The sequence below is a fragment of the Vespa mandarinia genome, chromosome 7 (assembly GCF_050613455.1).
Source record: "Vespa mandarinia isolate Hongniang chromosome 7, ASM5061345v1, whole genome shotgun sequence".
Taxonomy (NCBI): Eukaryota; Metazoa; Arthropoda; class Insecta; order Hymenoptera; family Vespidae; genus Vespa; species Vespa mandarinia.
In genome coordinates this window covers 4,349,594-4,371,057 of record NC_140816.1, presented here as the reverse complement: position 1 = coordinate 4,371,057, position 21,464 = coordinate 4,349,594, and the positions used below count along the sequence as shown (strand labels likewise).

Here is a 21,464-nt window from a genome sequence, read left to right as displayed (position 1 = left end):
GCGAGCACTCGAGTCGATGCGAGACTCGTCGAGGTTTAATAGGAATTATGACTGCGACGACACTGTCGGAGCTCGTCGATGAACGAACCGAAAGGATCGTGAATGCTTCGTAATTAATATGGCTTTTGATTCGAGCGAAAGCACTCTCACGTAGACCTTTTCTTTTTTCTCGATATGGAGAACAAAAAAAAAAATAAAAAAGAACAAAGATAAACAACTCATCTATACGTACGAAACAATTGATGTGAGTTCGACATATGAAAAATTATTATTAAAAGAGATACATATGTTTTTCCATTAGGATTAATTTAATTATATCGAACAATTTGTTTGTTACTTAAATGATCAATTATTGAAATATTTTCTAACTCGATATAAAAGCAATTATTATGTCATTAATAATAAAGATAAAATTTATATCTATATCATGTAAATAATAAATATTATAGGATTCAACGTAATTTATCGTAAATATTTAATGGAAATAATATAATCTATTTGAAATGATTTACAAATATGATTTCTACGAGCTCTTTGTAAATCCTTTAATGAATTGAAAGCTCGAAAAGTTATTACAGATTAAAGTTTGATTCTATCGAGTCGATGAATAAGAGAACGACCTGGGAATAGTCGTTACGGAGGATTCTCGTTAACGAAGTGAATCTACTCGAAGAGTAGTCATCAGAAAAAATGAAATAACCGTATTTTTTTTTTTTTTTTTTTTTTTTTTTTTTTTTTTTTTTTTTTTTTTCTATGAAACCGCAAAACGGCGTACGAAGTGTAATTAACGACAATTATAGTAACGCTATGAATACGCCATGTCCCAATAACTGTTGCAACCCGTCGAACTGAACTGAACGTTTGGTTATTAATGAATACCGGTACAAGATCGAATCTATCGTCTGTTTAGCGATTGGACGAAGAACGTTCGTTATCTATTTATTGAAACGACGACCTCGTTCAATGACAACAAGACAATTTAAAAAAAAAAACAAAAAAAAAGCTAGAAAAAAATTATTTCGAAATATTTCGAACAAACTTTTAATCATTAATATCAAACGAAATATAACTTTAGCTTATCATTTATTTTATCGCGATATTGAAACATTTAAAGTTTAATTAGTTGGAAAATTTGTTTTTGTCTATTTATAAAATAAAATAAAAAATTTAGAGAAAAAGAAAGAGAGAGAGAGAGAGAGAGAAAGAGAGAGAGAGAGAGAGAGAGAGAGAGAGAGTTTATAAATTAAAAATAAACATTAAAAATATCTACAAAAATTATTCACGTACATTTTTCTCTACAAATTATTAAAAACAATAATTGCGAAAGAAAAAAGTTATCTCTCGAACGATAAACTTACGAATGATTAATTGAAAGCATTTCAAATGTTAAAAATGAAATAACACAGGAAAAGAAAAAAAAAAAAATAAGACATTGATAAAAATTCATTGAACTCGTGAAAAGTAAAGATATCGAATTGCTATGGATTAAGTGGAATCACCCTTTACAATGGCATCGTATAAACTATGTAGAGGAAAGAGAAAGGCGAGAAAATAGGGGGAGGTGAAATGAAACGATAAAAGTCCTTTCAGAAATGAATGGGATTTGTTAATTGGCGTTTTGCACTGTCTCGGTGCTCGTAAAGTAAACCACAAGAAACAACGAAGAGGATGAAGAAAATGGAAGAGGACTGGGACGTGAACGTAAACGTAGAAATTTCGCATTGGTCAGGACGCAAATTTCAATGGCGTAATAACCAAATTAATAAACGAGATTGCCAGTGGAACGGTACTAACCTTGACTGGTTGGCTACCAACCACTCGAGGGCTGCTCGATCGCCCTCGCTTATCATCATCATCATCACCATCATCATCATCATCATCATCGTCATCATCATCATCATCATCATCATACTCCTCCTTGTCGTTGTCGTCATCCTCCCCGACGACGTTTTATCTACGATCGTTAATCGCCCTCGAGTGGCAGTGAAGTGTCCATTTACTCGCTATGGCGGCTCTTCGAGTGTCAATTCGCCATCCTTCCCTCGTTACCACCCACCCCTTCTCATTCACTGACTCGACCTGACTCGACTGGATTGTCGTTCAACCTGTTTCTCATCGACTTCGTTCCACATGAAAAGGATGATATACGAGATTGGAAAAGCTATCATTCTTATATTTTCTTTTATCCTTTTTTTCTTTTTTATTTCTCTATTTTCCAATAACAAATTTTCCATCGTAGAGATTATGAAATATTTAGAAACAAGAATTGATTGACTTTAACGATATAAAATTATCTTTTGGGATTTTTTTTTATTTCTTTTTCTCTTTTTTTCTTTCTCTTTATAACATATACGCAAATGAAATACTAAACGTGTTCAATTAATACTAAACAAATACTAAACGTGTTCTATTTATTATTAAACATATGGCTTTTATATTGAAATGCATAACACACATGTATATCGAGAATAATTATTGATATTTTGAAATACGTAGATTGTTTAATCAACAACAATAGGAAACGTTGCCAGTCCTCTCGTGGTAATGTACAGAATTTAATTATGAAATGTTAAATATCTATGATAGCGAATAGTCATGTATGAAAATATCTGTATGGTATTAAGTTATAATATGTCCGTTACAATAAAAGAATATCATCTTAAAATATGACAAATAGGATGAAACGTTTAAAAATGTTAATTTATAATTACGAACTATATTCTAGATCGATATCATTCCCCATTAGATTTGATTTCATACGGTATCTTTTGTAGAGAATTAAAATTAATTTTATAAATCAATATCCATAACAATAAGAAAAATCGAATGGACAAATTCCTCGCAGATTTATCGATCAAAACTCGATTACTTTCTTCTCGATCAAACAACTTCTTGTATATCTCCTATCCTCCCTTCCCAACACCCCGACCACTAAACATTTTCTCGTTTCGCCATCTTGTCGAACGAATAGCTCGGTCGAAACTCTTCGAGAATAAAATCTTAAATGGGAAAAGTAATGTGCCGAAGTAAACGTATTTATTTTGTCCTTTTTTTTTTTTCTTTTTCTTTCTTTCTTTTTTTCTTTTTTTTTTATTTCTACTCCTTTTTCTTCCTTCGCTGACCAACAACAAAACCACGACGATAAGATTTCCCATGGCGTATCGAGAAACATTTTAATATTTCCAGATAACTTCGATCGTTTAATTTTTAATTCATGAAAACGAAAGAATTATTCACTTAAATGGATAAGAAAAAAGAAATAACAATTATCCTTTAACTTCTTGAATGATCGTTCGTAGTTGAAAATATCGTCGATCATTACTATGGTTTTCTTAATCAAGCATCATTGATCGAGGACCACTTTCATTTTCTTCTTTTTGCTTTCCTTTTCCTACCATCACTTTTCTCTTCTCTGTCTTTCTCTTCACCATCAATCCCACTCCCGACCATTTTATTCTCATCAACACAGCGAACGATAATTAGGCGAGCTCAACCAAGCGGAATTTTTAATTGGCGAATACTCGCCGAGAAGGAATTCCTTTTTGTTCTATACTTTCTCTCTCTCTCTCTTTCTCACTTTTGGTACATAAAGAGAAAAAGAAAAAGAGAGAGATAGAGATAGAGAGATAGAGAGAGAGGGGGGAGGGGGGGGGGGGGAAGAGAAGAATCAGAAGTTGTAAGCGTTTGAAAGCTAATTAAATCGGCGAGCAAGGCGTGGCAAAGTTGCACGGAGCTACGACGAAAGAGTTCCTTCCTTGATTCCTCTGAATATCTCGATTCCATTGGTGAAACTTTGAAACTCGACTCTCTCGTTCTCTATCGCATGCTTTTCCTTGGATCGAAACAAACTAAAGAAGAATGGAATTCGATGCGATGCACGCTACGAGACGAGACGAAACCGCAACGATTAACGAAAGTTCGAATCACTCGAGGCAAAACTGTAGCGTGAACTAAACGTTTGATTCGTGTTCAAATGCTCGTTACTTATTAGCTTATTCATAGTACAAATCGTTAACTTTTCAATTCTTTATAATACAAATATCATAGCTTACGAAATAATTTGAATTTCTAAATTTCTTTTGAAATAACAGATTTAAAAGGATCTGAACTAATTCGTTTGCATTAAAAAAAAAAAAAAAAAAAAAAAAAAGAAAGAAAAAAACAGATGATATTACGATGAAAACGATAATATTAAATATACAAAAATGTACAATCGATTCGACTGCTAATATAATCTCTTCAATATTAATATTTCCTTTATTCATATCTTAATATTAATTATGATCATAATAATAAATCACACAATTTTCTTCCTTCTCTTACGTACTATCATATCTTTATCTTACCCGATACTATACGTACATATATTACTATTCTAATAATAGAGAGTTAGTTCACTGCTCATATATCTTATGGATATACATAGATAGTTATGAACTGAGATTAGATATGACATAATAGATAAAATATCATATGTACTAAATTTACCGAAATGTCTTTGGATTGTACTCAATATGTATCAAGAATCAATTGAAATGATATAACTACAAAGGTTACTAGTTACTAGTTATGCATGAAACTGGCAAGATAGTACGATAGAAACGACGACCTTCTTAACGTCTAAACGCAAGGAAATCCTCTCGAGGCAAATCGGCTTTCAGAATTCGTAGGTACTGAGATAGGTAACATAGATAGCGCTACATATGTACATATATACGTATATATGTATGTATGTATGTATGTAAGAGACTAGGAACCTCGAAGAGAGCACAGGACCACGTCTCCTTCTTCTCCCGAAGCGTTGCTTCGTCTCCAAGAGGATAAATCCACAACGGCGGTCTGGGTTGCGTCTGAGGTTGCTGCTTCTGAGACTGTTTCTCGACGTTCTTGTCAAGAATTGTTTGGAGATCCAACGTTGAAACTCGCGAACGTCTAGCAACGTTGTCATCGAACGGGTTCCAAAGCTCCGAGCGAGTTCCACTTTGACGCGCGTGTTCTCCAAGCTCTTCTACTCTCCATCTTCGCCATTTCCTCCTCCTATCCCTTTCTTCCTATCCCCCCCATATCCTCACCACCTCTTTCCCGTTCTCCTACTTGTCTAATGCGAACTGACAAGTATATCAAAAACTTTGTCGAACCATGAAAATCGTTTCACAGCCCTGAGGACTTCATATCGATTAACGTAACTTCCAAATTGGACTACTAGTTTAGAGTTTCGTTCGAATAAAAAGATCTTTTTTATTCTTTTCCTATGATAATTCAATAATTATCATACAAAATGTATTCGTGGACAATGATAAAAAAGAAAAGTAATTATTTTCCTATTGATTATTTAATTATATTATTGTTTGGAGAAATCCTTCCTTTTTTTTTTTATCTTTTCTATAAATAAAATAAATGACAAATTAAATTATATTCCAATTAAATTCCATGGTATTCAATATTTCTTCTCATACAACATTACGATGGTGATCATAATGGATTCTGATCATGATATGATAATAGCAAGACTTTCTTTCGTCAAAACTGTTACGTCATTCGATTAGAGAAAAAATAATGTACAAGATATAATGGAAATTTATAAACACATTTTGGCACGATATACATATACGTATGCATTAGCTTAATAATGTATAACTATTTAATCGATTACATATGCATAATGAAATGTTGATATATTTCAAACAAAAGCTTATAAAATCCCCCTACACGTTTTCTCTTACAAGGGACAAATAGCATCATTATTATCACCGAATCTATCATAATGTCTCTCAAATGCGAGATAGTAAGCGTCCATTGATTTAATGTTGGCAACTCACTTTTAACGAGATCCTAATGCGTAACGACAAATGGTCGATTAACGTAATTAATCAGAATAAAGAGCACGCTCGTGACGTGCACGCGATGTCAGTAACTACGATGAGTATAAAACGATGAGAACCGTTCGCCCTTCCAAATCGATTCTTTTACTGGCCCTCTTTATCTCATCCCATTCCATTTGTTCCCAATAATCGTAGAAACTTTTTTTTTTCAAAAATCGAATACCTTTTGCAACGATGACGATTTACGTATCGAACGAAATCAAGTTGAAAATGACTGCATCGACTTGATGTAAAAAAAAAAAAAAAAAAAAAAAAAAAAATAAATAATTAAATAAAAGATGAAATTCGCAAAAAAGAAAAAGGAAAAAGAGAAAAAAAAAAGAACAATTTCGTTGTAAAAATAATTTTTCCCATTAAAATTTTATCCACTTTTTGATGGTTTTATTTCGAAACGAGATTAAATGTAAAATTGATTTACAGATTGAACAAATTTTCTCTTCATTTTGCAATTGAAATATCAATAAAGTATATCTAAATGGAATAATAATTTATGAGCTTCGAGATAAATTACTCATTATCTACTTAAATGATAATCGAACAAAATTATCGAAATACTTAAAATATTCTGACTCATTCACGTCATTTAATTCGATTGAAATAAATTACATGTAAATATAATAATTTGTCTGATCTTTCTAATTATCATTACGATCAATTTTCTGGCTAAGTTAAAGGTCACGTGTTTTTAATGATTTAACGAGTTAACAATTATCTACTCGGAAGAACGATTCTGCGGAAGTTACGTTCTTGAATTTGTACTTGACTTTAAGTGTACTACGTAAGGAAAAACGATAAGGAAAGAAATAAAAAGAGGAAGAAAAAGAGAAAAAAAGAGAGAGAGAGAAAGAGAGAGAGAGAGAGAGAGAGAAAACGAGAAAGAAAAATACTTTAACTGTATACAAATAACAAGTGTTTATTCACATACTGAGCTATAGAAAACATTCGTATACACAAACAGGTTCGTTTAAAGCATATACACAAGTTTCTGTATTCTCTATCTCTATGTTTTATATTCTATATTCTATATTCTCTCTCTCTCTCTCTCTCTCTCTCTCTCTTTCTCTTGGTCTCTCGTTTTCTCTTTATCTTTCTCTTTCTCTCTGTTTGTCTCCGTTCGCCCGTCGAATATGCTGAGAGCATTTTGGTTGTTGGTCGGTGCCGTCATGCGTTCGACATGTACCATATGTCACGCGTGAACCCACGGGGCCGCATATCGATCGACCATTCCACAAAAGTATCCAGATTACTTTTAGATATTCAGAGCATAGATGCCGGGAAAATAGAATTCGCGACGTCTTTCAAAACTATATTGCTTTGCAAAGTAGTCGCCATATCTCTTATGCGTTTCATCCACCTATGTCTTTCGTTACTCGATAAAGTATCAAGGGTTAGACAAAAAGTATTGAACGACGTAGAATATTCGAAAGGAATGACTTTCTGTTGATTGATAAAATCTTAATAATTTATGAAGTATAAAAAAAAAAAATATATATATATATATATATATACTTTGATAATAACTATTAGATAGAATAAAATAATTCGTTTAAATAATTCTCTTGAATAAGATTATGAAAACGAATTTCTGATATTGTAATTTGAATAAAAAAATTCAATGTTTTGTAATTAATCCATAGATATATTATACAAATTAATCGTAATATGAAATAATTTTGAAGAACGATTATAATATCTCACTTTTTTTGTTTTCCTTAAACGCGATCGTAGGAATAAAAGGAGGGAGTATAAAATCGTCGAAAAAAAAAAAAGAAAAAAACAAAAAACGAAAAACAAAAAAAGAAAAAAAACCAGAAAGAAAACAAAAAATAAAATGCTATGCAAGAGAAATCTTGCAATTTTGTAGAATCTAAACGCGTTATACCGAGGAAATAATATTTTCATACGATATGCGAGCGAACTCGAGTTTGTAACTAGATAGGTAGAAAACGAGGGAGATATACGAAATCAACGATATGGAAAGCTGCCATGAACCGTAGAAATAAAGCCGGTCTATGCTCGAGGATTCACAGTATCGGTTTTAGCCTTGTGCACCAGGTGCTTGGAGCCTCGCATATTCGATTGCAAATCATACGCATACTTCTCAATCGATGCATTAATAGCAATATATTGCATTTATGCTGACCATTGAGCGTGAGTACGGACATATCTATTCAATGAAAAGCGAACTCTCTTTTCTCTCTCTCTCTCTCTCTCTCTTCAATCACGATCGGATTTTCATGGGGAATAAATAAATAAGTTAGATTAGCATCGTTCGATATAACTAAATTTTTTTCAATTTGGTGTATATTCTCGAATTACAATTTGCCTTTTTTTTTTTTTTTTTTTTGATTTATTTATTTTTGTCTTTTAATATTTTTGTTAAAAAAAAATATGTATATATAGCTATAAATTTGTTATCAATTTTAAATGTAAAAGAGATATAGAAATATTATTCGATCATAGAGAAATGTCAGATTACAAAATAATAGTAATAATTGATAGATATCGGTCAATCTCTTTATTATCGCCTCGCTATTGAACAAAAAAAAAAAAAATTAAATTACGAATCAAACATATTTAACGAAATATCCACATGAACATGTTAACACGAAAATTGACTCTCCTCTTATCGGCGCATTCGTCATAACGTATATACGGTTTATATATGTATATATGTAAAATGATCGATAGATCAATTCTGGTTATTTCGAGGCATTTCATTAACGTCGCAATTAGAATTCATTCAAACGCAACAATCTCGTTGATCGCAAGATTAATTGTTTATTTGTGTGTATATATGTAAATACGTATGTACATATGTATGTATGTATGTATGTATGCACGTATGTACATCACGCATTTATGAATACGGTTAGATGATTTCGATTAGCTATTCGATAAATAAACGAAAATCGAGAAAGGAAGAAAAACAAAGAATCGACCCGAAACATTATTATAGTTTTGTTTATTTTGATGTTTTTCACATTTTCCTTTTGTTTTACTTCTTTAATATGGTTCAACACAAATTTCGATTATTCTTCCTCGACGGGTCATCCTTTCTCTAGCATGACACTAAAAAAACAGACTGGCAATGTCGGCACACTGAACAAGAATCATTCGTTATCCGAAAATGTGCGAAAATATTGACAAAAATTCGACTGCATTCTACCTACGATATTTACATACGTATTTTTATAGATATAAATTTGATAATAACAAAATCATTCAATATATAAAATTAATCATTCGATCATAAAAAATTATCAAATTTATCGCGATTAATTCGTCAAATCGTCACAATTTAATACATATATAATTCATTTGAATGGAAACATTGTGAACTATATTATAATTATAATAACAATAATAATTATTATTATTATTATTACAAATTTGTTATTCCAACGATTAAAAGTTTCCATCGAATATCTTGGATATTTTGCTGTAGGAGACAAAAATTGAAGAATATATTTCAAAAAAAAAAAGAAAAAAGAATGTAAAGTTAAAGCTGAACACTGAATTATTTGAAATGGTTATGTTGACATTAAAAATAATTATATCAATCGATAATGTTAATTAGGATAGTCATCATGACGATTTGAAAACGTTGATTCCAAAAGAAAAAAAAAAAAAAGAAAGAAAGAGAAAAGTAGAAAATAAAATATTTTATGATTGTTTTCTATTCTTCCTTTGAAATTCAGTAGTTCAAGCAGAAAATTTATCAGACAAGGATGATATCGAAAAGAAATGAATTCTCTCGACTAAGAAATGCGCTACTTATTTTCTGACGATATTTTTTAAACGACGTTACGTCGAAACGATCTTAATTTCTCCAAATATCCAAGCGGGCCTTCTGTTTTCTCCGTTTTACATTTTACCACAGAGAACACGGAGAAGAGAATTTAACGAGATATGCTCCTACAAAGAGGCACTCTAACCACTCGTTACAGAGATAACGATATTCGGAGCTATGCTGAGAAATCTTGCGTTTAAGAGCCGGTATTTCTCTGCATATTCGTTCATTTTAGTTACAATTTTCATTCATTATTTAATATACTTACAATTAGTATACAACTTACATAAATACTGTTTTTTTCCTTTTTTTCATTTTCTTTTTTTTTTTTCTTTTTTTTTTTTTTTTTTTAATAAATAATTTTATTTTCGAATAATTAATTTTTACGACGTTCACAATGTTCGATTATAAAGAGACATGACATTTTCAATTACAAATATAAAGTAAATATGATAAATATTATTAATGAAAATAAGAAAAGAAACAAAAAAAAACAAAAAAGATATAAATAAAATGTTAACACTTTCAATAATTATTTTTTCCACAAATCAATTATTCAACAAAGAAAGTAACGTTTAATCTCTGTCAATAGATCGTTTTTTTTAATAGAAGCATAGATCGTGAGTTTAAAAATTATATCCTTACAGTTTGAACAATGGCTAGAATTTAGGTATAGCTTGATTAACATTGCATTTATGTTATATATATATATATATATATATATATATATATATATACTTCTCACGTTAGAAAAAAAAACAAAAACAAAAAAGAAAAAATAACGAACGAGAAGAATGACTCATAGCCAGGGTCAACAGCTATAAAACCATAACGCAACAAACATATTAATTAATCCAGTGTCAGGGATTAGCATGGTGCTAAAGAAACATGTTGTAACGTCGTTATTCTAACCGCGTATATGCGAAAGAGCGTGCGGACTCGCTCGGCCATAAACTATGGCGGTTAACGTTATCGTCTCTACGGATCTCCATCCCTTGGCAAACTGCTGCAATTTAGTTAACGCTCTTCCATCTTGAAAACCAGCATGCTACCAAGGAAATTGATATGATCCTTTCTGATCGGCTTACGAAATGGCCACCCTGTTCGATTTTTTCCTAAACATTTCTGTAATCGCAGCTGTGTTCGATCCAATATTCAATTTTCTATTTGTTACGATAAAACTTACCTCTTTATTATTAATATAATTTCTAAGAAAATTTTTTTCCTACCCTCCCCATCTCCCCTCCCCCCGCCGGCAAAACTTTAACTTTCTATTATTATCATAATAACCAAGAAATTTTATTATTCGCTAGAACTTAGCTTTCCGTTATATTAACATAATTCCTAAGAGGTATTTATTTCGAAAATATCTTATTGCACGTTTTATAAATATTTAATTGATATTTACAAATTATAATTTATTTGGCATTGTTAAGTTAGGTAAAAAAAAAAAAGAAAAGAATTTATTAATTTAAATAATTCTCTTTCCATTTTAGATATAAAAATTTTTTTCGTTACTTCTCTCTCTCTCTCTCTCTCTCTCTCTCTCTCTCTCTCTTTCTCTCATTTCCTTTATCAAGATAGCAAAAGAGTGAAAATTCTAGAGTGGAGTAAAAAAAAAAAGAAAAATGCCGGAAAATTCAGTCTTCGTAACGAGACATTTGGAAGGGAACGAAAACGTTGCTTGTTTGTCGGCCGTTCGTGGTCCAGACAGTACAAACACAGAGGTGAAGGGTGAAAGGGTGAGAGATGTAGAGGAGTAAGGGGAACGTAACGGCAAGCGATTGAAGCGTGCGCGCACGTCGTGTCCCGAAAGCAAATTAAAAATCAATTCCAGCGGCAATCCCAAAGTGTCGAGGTGCGTCAACGAGATTCGTCTACGAACGACGACTGAAACTCCACTTTTTGCAAGGACCCGAACGAGCATCGTACCAACAAAATAACCGATGACAATGCGACTCTGTCAAAACTTAAATTCGATTGTTCGTATGTATTTTTTTAATTTAAATATTAGTTTTATTAAAAATCGCTTATTAATAAAGAAAAAAAAAAAAAAAAAGAAAAGAAAAGTAAAGAAAAATAACATCAATATATATTATTCTGAATGAATAGAGAATTATTAAAGTCCTCTTATTCTAGTTAAATTAAATTAATAAATTAATTTTATTTATGTAAGAGTAAAAGCCGGCACTTTGTACTACACGTTTCTTAAAGAAAATAAATTTGTTCGATTTCATTCTTTTGGAGTTTCTACAAAGAAAGTTTCTACGTAGAAATGAAAAGCTATCGATAAAGAAAGAGAACGGAAGGTCATTACATTTTTCTTTCATACTCTTTTCTTTTCTTCTTTTTTTTTCTTCTTTTCTTTTTCCTTTTTCTTTTTTCTTTTTCTTTTATTATTATTATTATTATTATTATTATTAATATAAAACGAACAAGCGTTAACATAGTCCGGAAAGAAAAAAATTTATGACAGTTCAATCAAATGATAAATCAAAATCTATATCCTATAACGATTATTTATGTTTACAATTTGATTTTAATTTATATTAAAACGGAAAATTTCGTTTTGGTTTACATACGTACATATACTTATGTATGTATGTACATATATACATATATACATAAATACATACATATATTCCTAGGCAAATGTTCTAGTAATCCAAGATGTCTACTGGAACATCGTTTCACATGTAACCAGTCGTTAATTACAGCATAACAATGTCGTTAATCTTCGAATGCGCGATTAATCGTACAAGGGGCCGCCGCCATAGCGGTCTCATTCGAGAACGTCGTATTTACTAATTTCGCGACGACACGAACGTCGTCGTCATGACAAATATCGTATGAAATGGGGCAGATCTGACGAAACGTCTATAACGTGATTACGTTCACGAAAAAAAAAAAAAGAGAAAAAAAAATAATAATAATAAAAAAAAAAAAAAAAAAAGAAGAAAGAAAAAAAAAGTAATAATGATAATAACAACAAATGAATGAAATAATAAAGAAGGAAAAAAAGAAATAGAAACGAGGGAAAATAAAATGAATTAGAACGAACGAACGAACGAACGAACGAACGAACGAACGAACGAACGAACGAACGAACGAACGATACTGTCCGATCTTATTTCCTGTGCTTACCTAATGAGAAATAAATTGAGAAAAAAAAAATCTTTCGATTTGATTTTCAATACTTGCAACAAAATACGAGACAATCGTTTTTCGTTTTAATCGGTCATTTCGTTTGACCGACACAATTTTTTTCCTTTTATCCAACGATAAAACGACAAATCTCGTCTACCTCGCGCGTCTACAATCCAATTACAAGTATCACCGATCGATCGAATAAAATGTAATCCTACGGATAAGCTTTACTTTTTTAAACGTTATTATGTAAACGAAACGTTCTCTCTTCCTCTATTCTTTTTTCTCCCCATCCCTTCGTCTATCTTCCCCTTTCACTCTCTCTCCCTCTCTATCTCTCTCTCTCTCTCTCTCTCTCTCACTTATTCTCTCGATATATTGCACTTTCGCACCTGGCAATCCATTAAATGTAAATCATATTAAACTTTGCTCGCGTCCCGAGTATGAATATCCGAACAATAAACTACCTCCTGAATAATCAACGATATACCTGGGATAAAGAATGGCACGTGTTCGTTAAAATTAAACCTTGTGAACGTAAACTCGCACAATTTCGCACAATAATCAACGATATATTTTTAGTATAAAGAATGGTGTGTGTTCGTTAAAATTAAACCTTTTCAACGTAATCTCGCACAATAATTTCGTGTACGCTAGTAGAGTACTCTATATGTAAACAAAGCAAACGAAGAAAAAAAAATGAAACGAAAAGAAAAGAGAAACAAAAAAAGAAAAGAAAAGAAAAGAAAAGAAAAGAAAAGAAAAGAAAAGATTAACGAGAAGTAAATCCCTCGAACCGTTCATTTTTTTTTTCACTTCTGGGATAAGGAAAAAGAAAAAAAAATAAGAAAAGAAAGAACGAAAAGGAAAGAGAAATAAAAAAGAAGGATAACAGAAAGAAAAAAGAAAATCCAAATCGCGATCAATCCAACGTTATTAGATATTGATTAGTACGTTAAATTGAATTTATCGAATAGTTCGACGATCTCGATTAATTTCTAAAAAAGTGAGTCGACAAGCCAGCTTGTAAAAAGACTGCGGTAACGATGTCATGGAAGAGATCCACAAAGTCTGCTATCCAATTGGAACCAACCAACAGGGTCGCGTAAACGTTCCCGAAGTCCTACTACCGGAGGTAAACGCTGAATTTGCTGAAAAGGGAGAGAAAGAGAGGAAAAGAGACAGAGAGACGTAGATAGAGAGAATTCTCTAGTATTTTCGTCTTTAAAAAAAAAAAAAGGAAGAAGGAAGATGGGATGGAGAAACGCTTTATCTCGCTCTCTCTCTCTCTCTCTTTCTCTCTCTCTCTCTTTCTCTCTCTCTTTGTTGCTTTTTTCTTTTCCTTTCGGTTTAAACTTCGAACTTACCCTGTCTCTCTCTCTCTCTCTCTCTCATTTCTTTTTTTTCGCTAGCAGTAATGCTTTCTCTCTCTCTCTCTCTCTCTCTCTCTCTCTCATTTCTTTTTTTTCGCTAGCAGTAATGCTTTCTTTCTCTCTCTCTCTCTCTCTTTCTCTCTATCTATCTATCTATCTCTCTTTCTCTCCCTACGGAACGAAGTTTTCCAGGGAAGTAAAGTCATTTCGCTCTGGCAATCTAAGTTAAGTGACTTTCGAGTGGCTCGGCGACGAAACTCGGCTCCGCTTCGGTCCTCCGCTCGTCGTACTCTTTCTCGTCGTCCTTGTCGTTGTCGTCCTAATGCCGGTAACCCTTTATCTTTCTGTACACCATTCTCTATTTTCAACGATAAAATCCAAAATGCAAGAGTATTACGCGATCCATTAGGCGCCTTCGAGTTTTCTCGCATAGAAGAAAACCGAGGCTTTCGAATTATTCTTTCTATCTCGATGTACCACCACCTGTCCTCTCGTACCACTTTAAAGATTAAACGTCTCTAACGTTTCTCTATCGTACCTACAATTTTATCCGCCCCTCACCCTCCCTACCCTTTTCTTTTTTCCAATTTTTTCCTATTTTTTTTTCCTATTTTTTTTTCCTATTTTTTTTCCTATTTTTTTCTCCTATTTTTTTGTTTGCTTGCTCGTTTATTTCTTTTTTTTTGTTCCTCTTTTTTGTTTTTGCTTTCGTTTTCGTTTTTCTTCTTCGAAAATCTTTCGAAAATAGATAAACAAATAGATAGACGTAAATGATTTATCGACTACTGACAAATGGCCATGGGGACAAGTGGGATATTATATATGTACGTATAAAGAACGTTGATTCTCCATATCTAAAAACTGTTTCGAATTTGTATGAATTGAAAAAAAAGAGTTTTGATGTAATAAAAAGAAAAAAAAAAAAAAGAGAAAAAGAAATAAATTTTACCAAAAATTAATATCATAGTATCATTTCTTTGTTTCTTTTTTCTTTTTTTTTGTTTTTCTTTCTTTTTTTTTTGTACTTTAATTAAACGAAACAATATTCGATATTTAATATGAAAATAAATGAGACGTTCGAGCAACGTAATAAGAAAGCAGGTGACATTAACGCGTTCGCGATCTAATCGTAAATTTAAACACGTTCGCTATGTAGATTAAAGTATGCGAAAAAATGAGGAAAGACGGACATATATAATACATAAAACGCTCGGAATGCTTGAGATTGGCTCGATTTTCGAGAAATCACGAGCGTCCAGTCGCTCGTAAATACATCAACGTCTCTCTCTCTCTCTCTCTCTCTCTCTCTCTCTCTCTCTCTCTCGCTCTCATTCTTTCATCCCCTTTTCAACCCTTACCCCTTTTTATCAACGGAGAAGGAAAAAACTGAAATGTCCCGCTCGCTACTGGCTCTATATATGTATATATATACACGAACGGGTGCGGCTATATGAATCATGGGGGTTTGTAAAGTGATATCGAATGGTATACAGAATGTTCACGCGCGCTAGAAACTTCACTATGTGAGTGTATATATATATATATATATATATTGTGTATGTATGTAAATACATGTATATATATATATATATATATATATATATATATATATACATACATATATATATATATATTGTGTATGTATGTAAATACATGTATATATATATATATATATATATATATATATATACATATATCTATATAGTGTATATAGGTGACACGACCATTAAAACGAACGCCTCGTGCCGCAAATTGCTGATTCAATGCTCTCCACGACACTCCATAACGACGAGTGCCAATTTTGTCTTTCTCTATCTGTATCTCTCTCTCTCTCTCTCTCTCTTTCTCTCTCTCTCTCTGTCTCTTTCTCTATCTGTATCTCTCTCTCTCTCTCTCTCTCTCTCTCTCTCTCTCTCTCTGTCTCTTTCTCTCTCTCCCTCATTCACTCTCTCTTTAATTCTCCCTTACTCAACCTAGACTACTTTTCGTGTCTTTAATTTCTATCTTATCGCATTTCTTGACACCATTTTCGTGGTACCAATGGCGTTGGGTCTAGATTGCTGCTTCGAAATAGATCCGGTTTCAAAAACGCTTCCCTTCAAGGTCCTATTTCCTTTATCTACACTTATTTTCCGTATCCTTTTTTTTCTAGTTCTCTCTCTCTCTCTCTCTCTCTCTCTCTCTTTCTCTCTATTTTTCTCTCGCTCTTTTCTTCCCGTCTTTTCAAGCGTCGGTAGTTTTCAACCTCGCTATTGTAATCGGATCTGTTAACGAGTTCTCCTATAAAGGAATCATTATATCTACTTTCTTCTTTTTTTCTCCCCCCTTCCTTCTTTTATCGAGGTAACGTTGAGATAAGAAACGAAAGAAAAATGAGGAAAAAGATAACGGAATCCTTTAAATGACGAGCTTTGTTGTGAGAAATACTAAAGATAGAAGATTGATAAAACTCGGAGGCAAAGGCGGGAAGGGAAGGGAGGGTGAGGGGTGACAGGGGGAAAAGAAAGAAAACAAATCATACGATATTATAAACGATGAAATTATCAGAGTTTAATGAACTTACCCAAAAGTTTCATAACTTGCGATTGGCTGATGAAAATATTGAGATATGCCTCGCTGCAGCCTATCAGAATCAGGAGAACAAGGAACTTGCATCTCTGGAGATCGCAGGATCCACCCACCCACCACATTGTCTCACATACGGTCACATGCCACACTATTCGCCAGGGCCACGATTTATCACACCGGTATATCACACCGGACGTGTCTTTAAAGTAAACTAATAATCATAATTTTCTTTTGGATATTGAAAACGTTCGAGTGTCTTTCAACGTGATACCTCATAATTATGGATTTCCGAAAAGTCAATTATGATTTAGAAAAGAAAAGTGAAAAATTCTCTTTTTCTTCCCTCTATTGTTTTTAATTCTTACTCGATTTTCTTCTTTTTTTTTTTTTGCTTTACTTCATAAATACTTTTATCTTATAAATGTCCTTCGCAAATGTTTCTGCAAAATAAGAAGAACGATATATAAAGAAAAGTAAATAGAACGATAAGCAGCAACAATAACAATAACGATAAGTACAATAATAACAAAAAAATAAGACAGTCCTGATGGTATGAATTTTTGCGATTTAAAAGTGCGCGTAACGAAAACGATAGTCACGTGGCATCGAAGATCGCGACGAAGTAACACGGCGATTGCATCGACGAGAGAGAAAAGAGACGAACGTGACGTTGTGAACGTCTGAACGCAACTGGCGAACGGCGCGCACGGTTTTTCGGGGGCGCGACAGGATTCGCGCTTGCGCCTCGCGCAAGCAGGAGTAGACAGGAAAGCACCGACGAAGAAAGGAATCGAAGAAGAAACAGAGGATGGATTGGTACTTCGGAGAAAAAGAAGAAGAAGAAAAGAAAAAAAAGAAAAAGCGGAGAAACAACTCGAACGAAGATTCCACTTTACGATGATTTGTATCCTCGATCGAAAAGGATTAATTATTTTTGCGGACAATTAAAGTTTTTTCTTCCTACGAGTTGCCGCCTACTCGGTCTATCTTTTTTTCTTTTCTTTTTTTTTTTTCTTTATTTTTTCTTTTCCTTTTTATTCATTCCTTTTCACAATATCCAATCGTTCGTACGTTATCCTCGTTCATGGATGAAGAGGGAAGAAAGTAAAAAATGGCGACTTGACGTCGTCTCAAATAAACCATTTGAAGCTTTTCAAATCTTCTCTTTCAAGCGCGAAATTCCACGCTCTGACGTGACCCACCCCCACCCCCACCCTCATCGCGCGAAAAAATTCGGCCGATTAGCCTACCCTTCGGCCCCCCTCTCATCCTCGTCAGAACGGCGCAATATCAGAGACGTCGACGTAAGCTGATCTCGCTTAACGGGAAATTGGGGTGCGAGCTCGAACAAGAAGAAGAGGAAGGAGGAAAAGGAGGAGAAGGCGGGGCAGGAGGGTGGAAGGGGGGGAGGGGGAGAAGGTGGAGGAATAATCTACGAAAGTGGAAGAAACGCATAGGTAGGTATCGGCCTGAAGAAGGAACCTTCTATTTGGAGTCATTCTACTTTTCCTTCGATTTCCAATTGTATGCGAGTAGTCGTCGTGAAACCATGACCCAACGCGTCTCGCTTCAAAACGGTAGAATTTAATTAAACCGACAGCATTCCGTCGTCACCAACTTCTCGCTCTTTCTCTTACCTTTCTACTTACACAATATCTCTCTCTCTCTCTCTCTCTCTCTCTCTCTCTCTCTCTCTTTCTCTCTCTCTTCTCTATTATCATCTATTTTGCTATTTATTATTATCATTATTAAAATTTATAAATTATATCGTTTCCTTTTATCATTATTCCAAATCATTTTACAAAAATTTACTTTCTTTTTTCACATTTTATTTTATTTTAATCCTCGCTCTCTCTCTTTCTTCATTTTCTTCTATTTCTCTCTCTCTCTCTCTCTCTTTCTTCATTTTCTTCTATTTCTCTCTCTCTCTCTCTCTCTCTCTCTGTCTTTCTGTCTCTTTCTCTATTTCTATCTCTATCTATCTACCTATTTATCCTTTACTACTTTGTTACCATTTTTTACTTCATCTCATAACAATTCTTTTCTATTTAAAAATGTCGACATTCTGTCTCTACTTATTATAGCCTTCATTATCTGAAATAGTAGTACAAAAGATAATGAACTTTTTCTCTTTCGGTTCAGAACGTTGATACCAACCCCCGAACAAGTTGGACGCTTGGTAAAAAAAAAAGTCATCGTTTTTCACGATTTTATACTCGCGAGCTCGAGCCGAGGAGGTTGGGTGGGAGAAAGAGGTGGGGAGAAGGTCGATCCATGCACGCCTTTCGGCACATCGAAACGGGACTTTAATTATACTGTGGGATTAATTAACTCCGTTAAATCCAGCGGAACGTACATCCTCCTCTTCTTCGTTTTCTCTACCTCTCTCTCCTTCTCTCTTTCTCTCTCTCTCTCTCTCTCTCTTTCTCTCTGTCTCCCTATCCCTCTTTCTCTAACTGTATCTCTCTCTTTCTCTCTCTCTCTCTCTCTCTCTAGAGACCTGCCGATGGACGAGCGCGCCGTCATCGGAGGGATCGCCAAATAATTAAAGAGCTTTTTTCTCTTCCTTTCCATTTTCTGTCTCTTTTTCAGTTATCCAAAGGGGATGATGGTTCTCTCTGCCTGATTTCATTTCGCATCTTTGGGATCACGCGCACATTGAAAGCTTTTTAACGACTACAGTCATATGCTACCGATAGTTCCATAACTTCATTTTATTTTATTCGATCATTCAACGTTAAAAATATAAAAAGCTTCATCGATCTAATTCATGACTTCACATATCGATATCGTCAAATTTGTATTATCGTCGTCAAAAATTTGTTCTCAATTTTTTTGTCATTCTTCGTTGAAACTACGTCTGAAAGATCGTTTATCCTTAAGTTCACTTAATTTTTAAGTGGTAATTTTTAAGTTTTTTATTTTTCCTTTTCTTTTTTCTTTTTTTTCTTTTCTTTTTTTTTCCTTTCTTCTAATCACCCTTAACTTCTTCGTTAACTTTTATAAACAGAAAAATCTTTAGGATAAGTTCAAAGAAATGTGCGTGCATAAAATATTATATACCTTATGAACAGATACATTCAGATCCATTAAATATTTGTACGATGGAGAGCAGGGAAAAAAAAAAGAAGGGAATGAAAGAGGAAAGAAAGATACGGGAAAAAGAAAGCCCTGGAGAAAGTTTACCCTCGCTACTTTGGTCCCATATATTAAGAAAGAAAGAGAAAAGTGGATAGAGATAGATAGATAAATAGAGAGAGAGAGAGAGAGAGAGAGAGATCTCTATTAATATTTACATTTATATTTCTTTATTCTACTCTTTCTTTTTTCTTTCTTTCTTCTCCATAGATCGCAGCTATTGGCGAAGGACCCTTTCTACGTTATAAATCTTTCTAGCCGTTTCTCCTCGAATGATCGCTCTGCCATTATATTTAAATATCCACCATATAATGTTACATAACTAATACACGTGCGATTTTATATTTTCTCTCTTTTTTTTTTTTCCTTTTTTTTTCTTTCATAATAATTTCATACATATCGCAAATTGCAATCAATATTACACATTTTAATAAAACGATCAATCAGAAAGAAAATTTGAATAATGTAAAATTATAAATATTATTGAACGTGTTATCGATGTTGTATAATTGTAGAAGTCTACTGAATCAAAATACGTCATTCTCATATCATAAGTCAGACTTATACTATTCTTGTTTCGAACAGTTCTCAGTATAGAATAGAATAAGCCAGACATATTCTACACCGTTCTCATTGTGATAGACTATTATAGTTCCTAGTTTCAATATAACTTTCTGTATTGTTATGTGTTACGTATGAAAAAGAAGAAAAAAAAGAAAAAAAGAAAAAAGTCATTATCTATTTAATTAGTTCACATTGTTACGATGATACTTGGAAATAACATTTCGTAAAATTTGCCATTACCTTAACAAATCAGTCGGTGCTTTTATAATCGATATAATATACTCGTACTCATACTCGTAATCAAGTGATAAATTAACGAATAAAATAAAACGCGATCAACGATAGATAAATGAATCTTTAAAATGTATAATAATTACGATAATAACATATTCGAGCATTATGCATAAATAGGTATTGATGATTCGATTTATGCTAATTGGACTTTAATTACGATCCTTCGAGTCGTTGCAAAATAGAAAAAAAAAAAATCCAATCGAATCATACCTTCGATTTTTATTTTATCCGGAATAGGGGAAAAGGAAAGAATGGAAAAAAAAGTGAAAAAAGAAAAAAAAAAAAAGAAAAATAAAAAGAACAAAAAAACAAGAACCGCCAAATGGCAATGAAGAATGATGGTAGTGGTATTTTTAAAAGTGAGCTTTAGAGACAAGGCGCTCATCGAGGCGCGATCTCGATTCCCCTCAAGGGAATCTACGGCACTGCCAAGCCAGCCAACCAGCCAACCAACCAACCACCCAACCAGCTAGCTCGTCGTTGGCACCGCAACCGCGGCCACGTCTGCAATGAAAAGCTCCAAGACAATTAACAGTGAATTTATTTAATTAACGATCAGGAGCAACGCGAGACGTTGAAATCGACGCACCAACGACAGGACAACGAACAGAAACCAGGACCGACCAGGCGAGAAAAGCAGACGGCGTGAAACTAACGAGCTCCTCGAGACAGCTACGCTCCAATCAGCCAGATCATTAACTCTGA

General features: G+C 33.2%; 1 protein-coding gene across 1 annotated transcript in view; it reads right to left on the bottom strand.

Annotated features, from left to right (window-relative positions):
- Positions 1-17,154, bottom strand: part of LOC118440599 (inactive tyrosine-protein kinase Dnt) — a 77,928-nt gene extending 60,774 nt beyond the window's left edge. The window contains exon 1 of the mRNA XM_085658370.1: positions 16,759-17,154. Coding sequence (XP_085514496.1) covers positions 16,759-16,885 — 127 coding nt within the window. The 5' untranslated portion in view covers positions 16,886-17,154. The remainder of the gene's footprint in view (positions 1-16,758) is intronic.
- Positions 17,155-21,464: the final 4,310 nt, after the last annotated feature.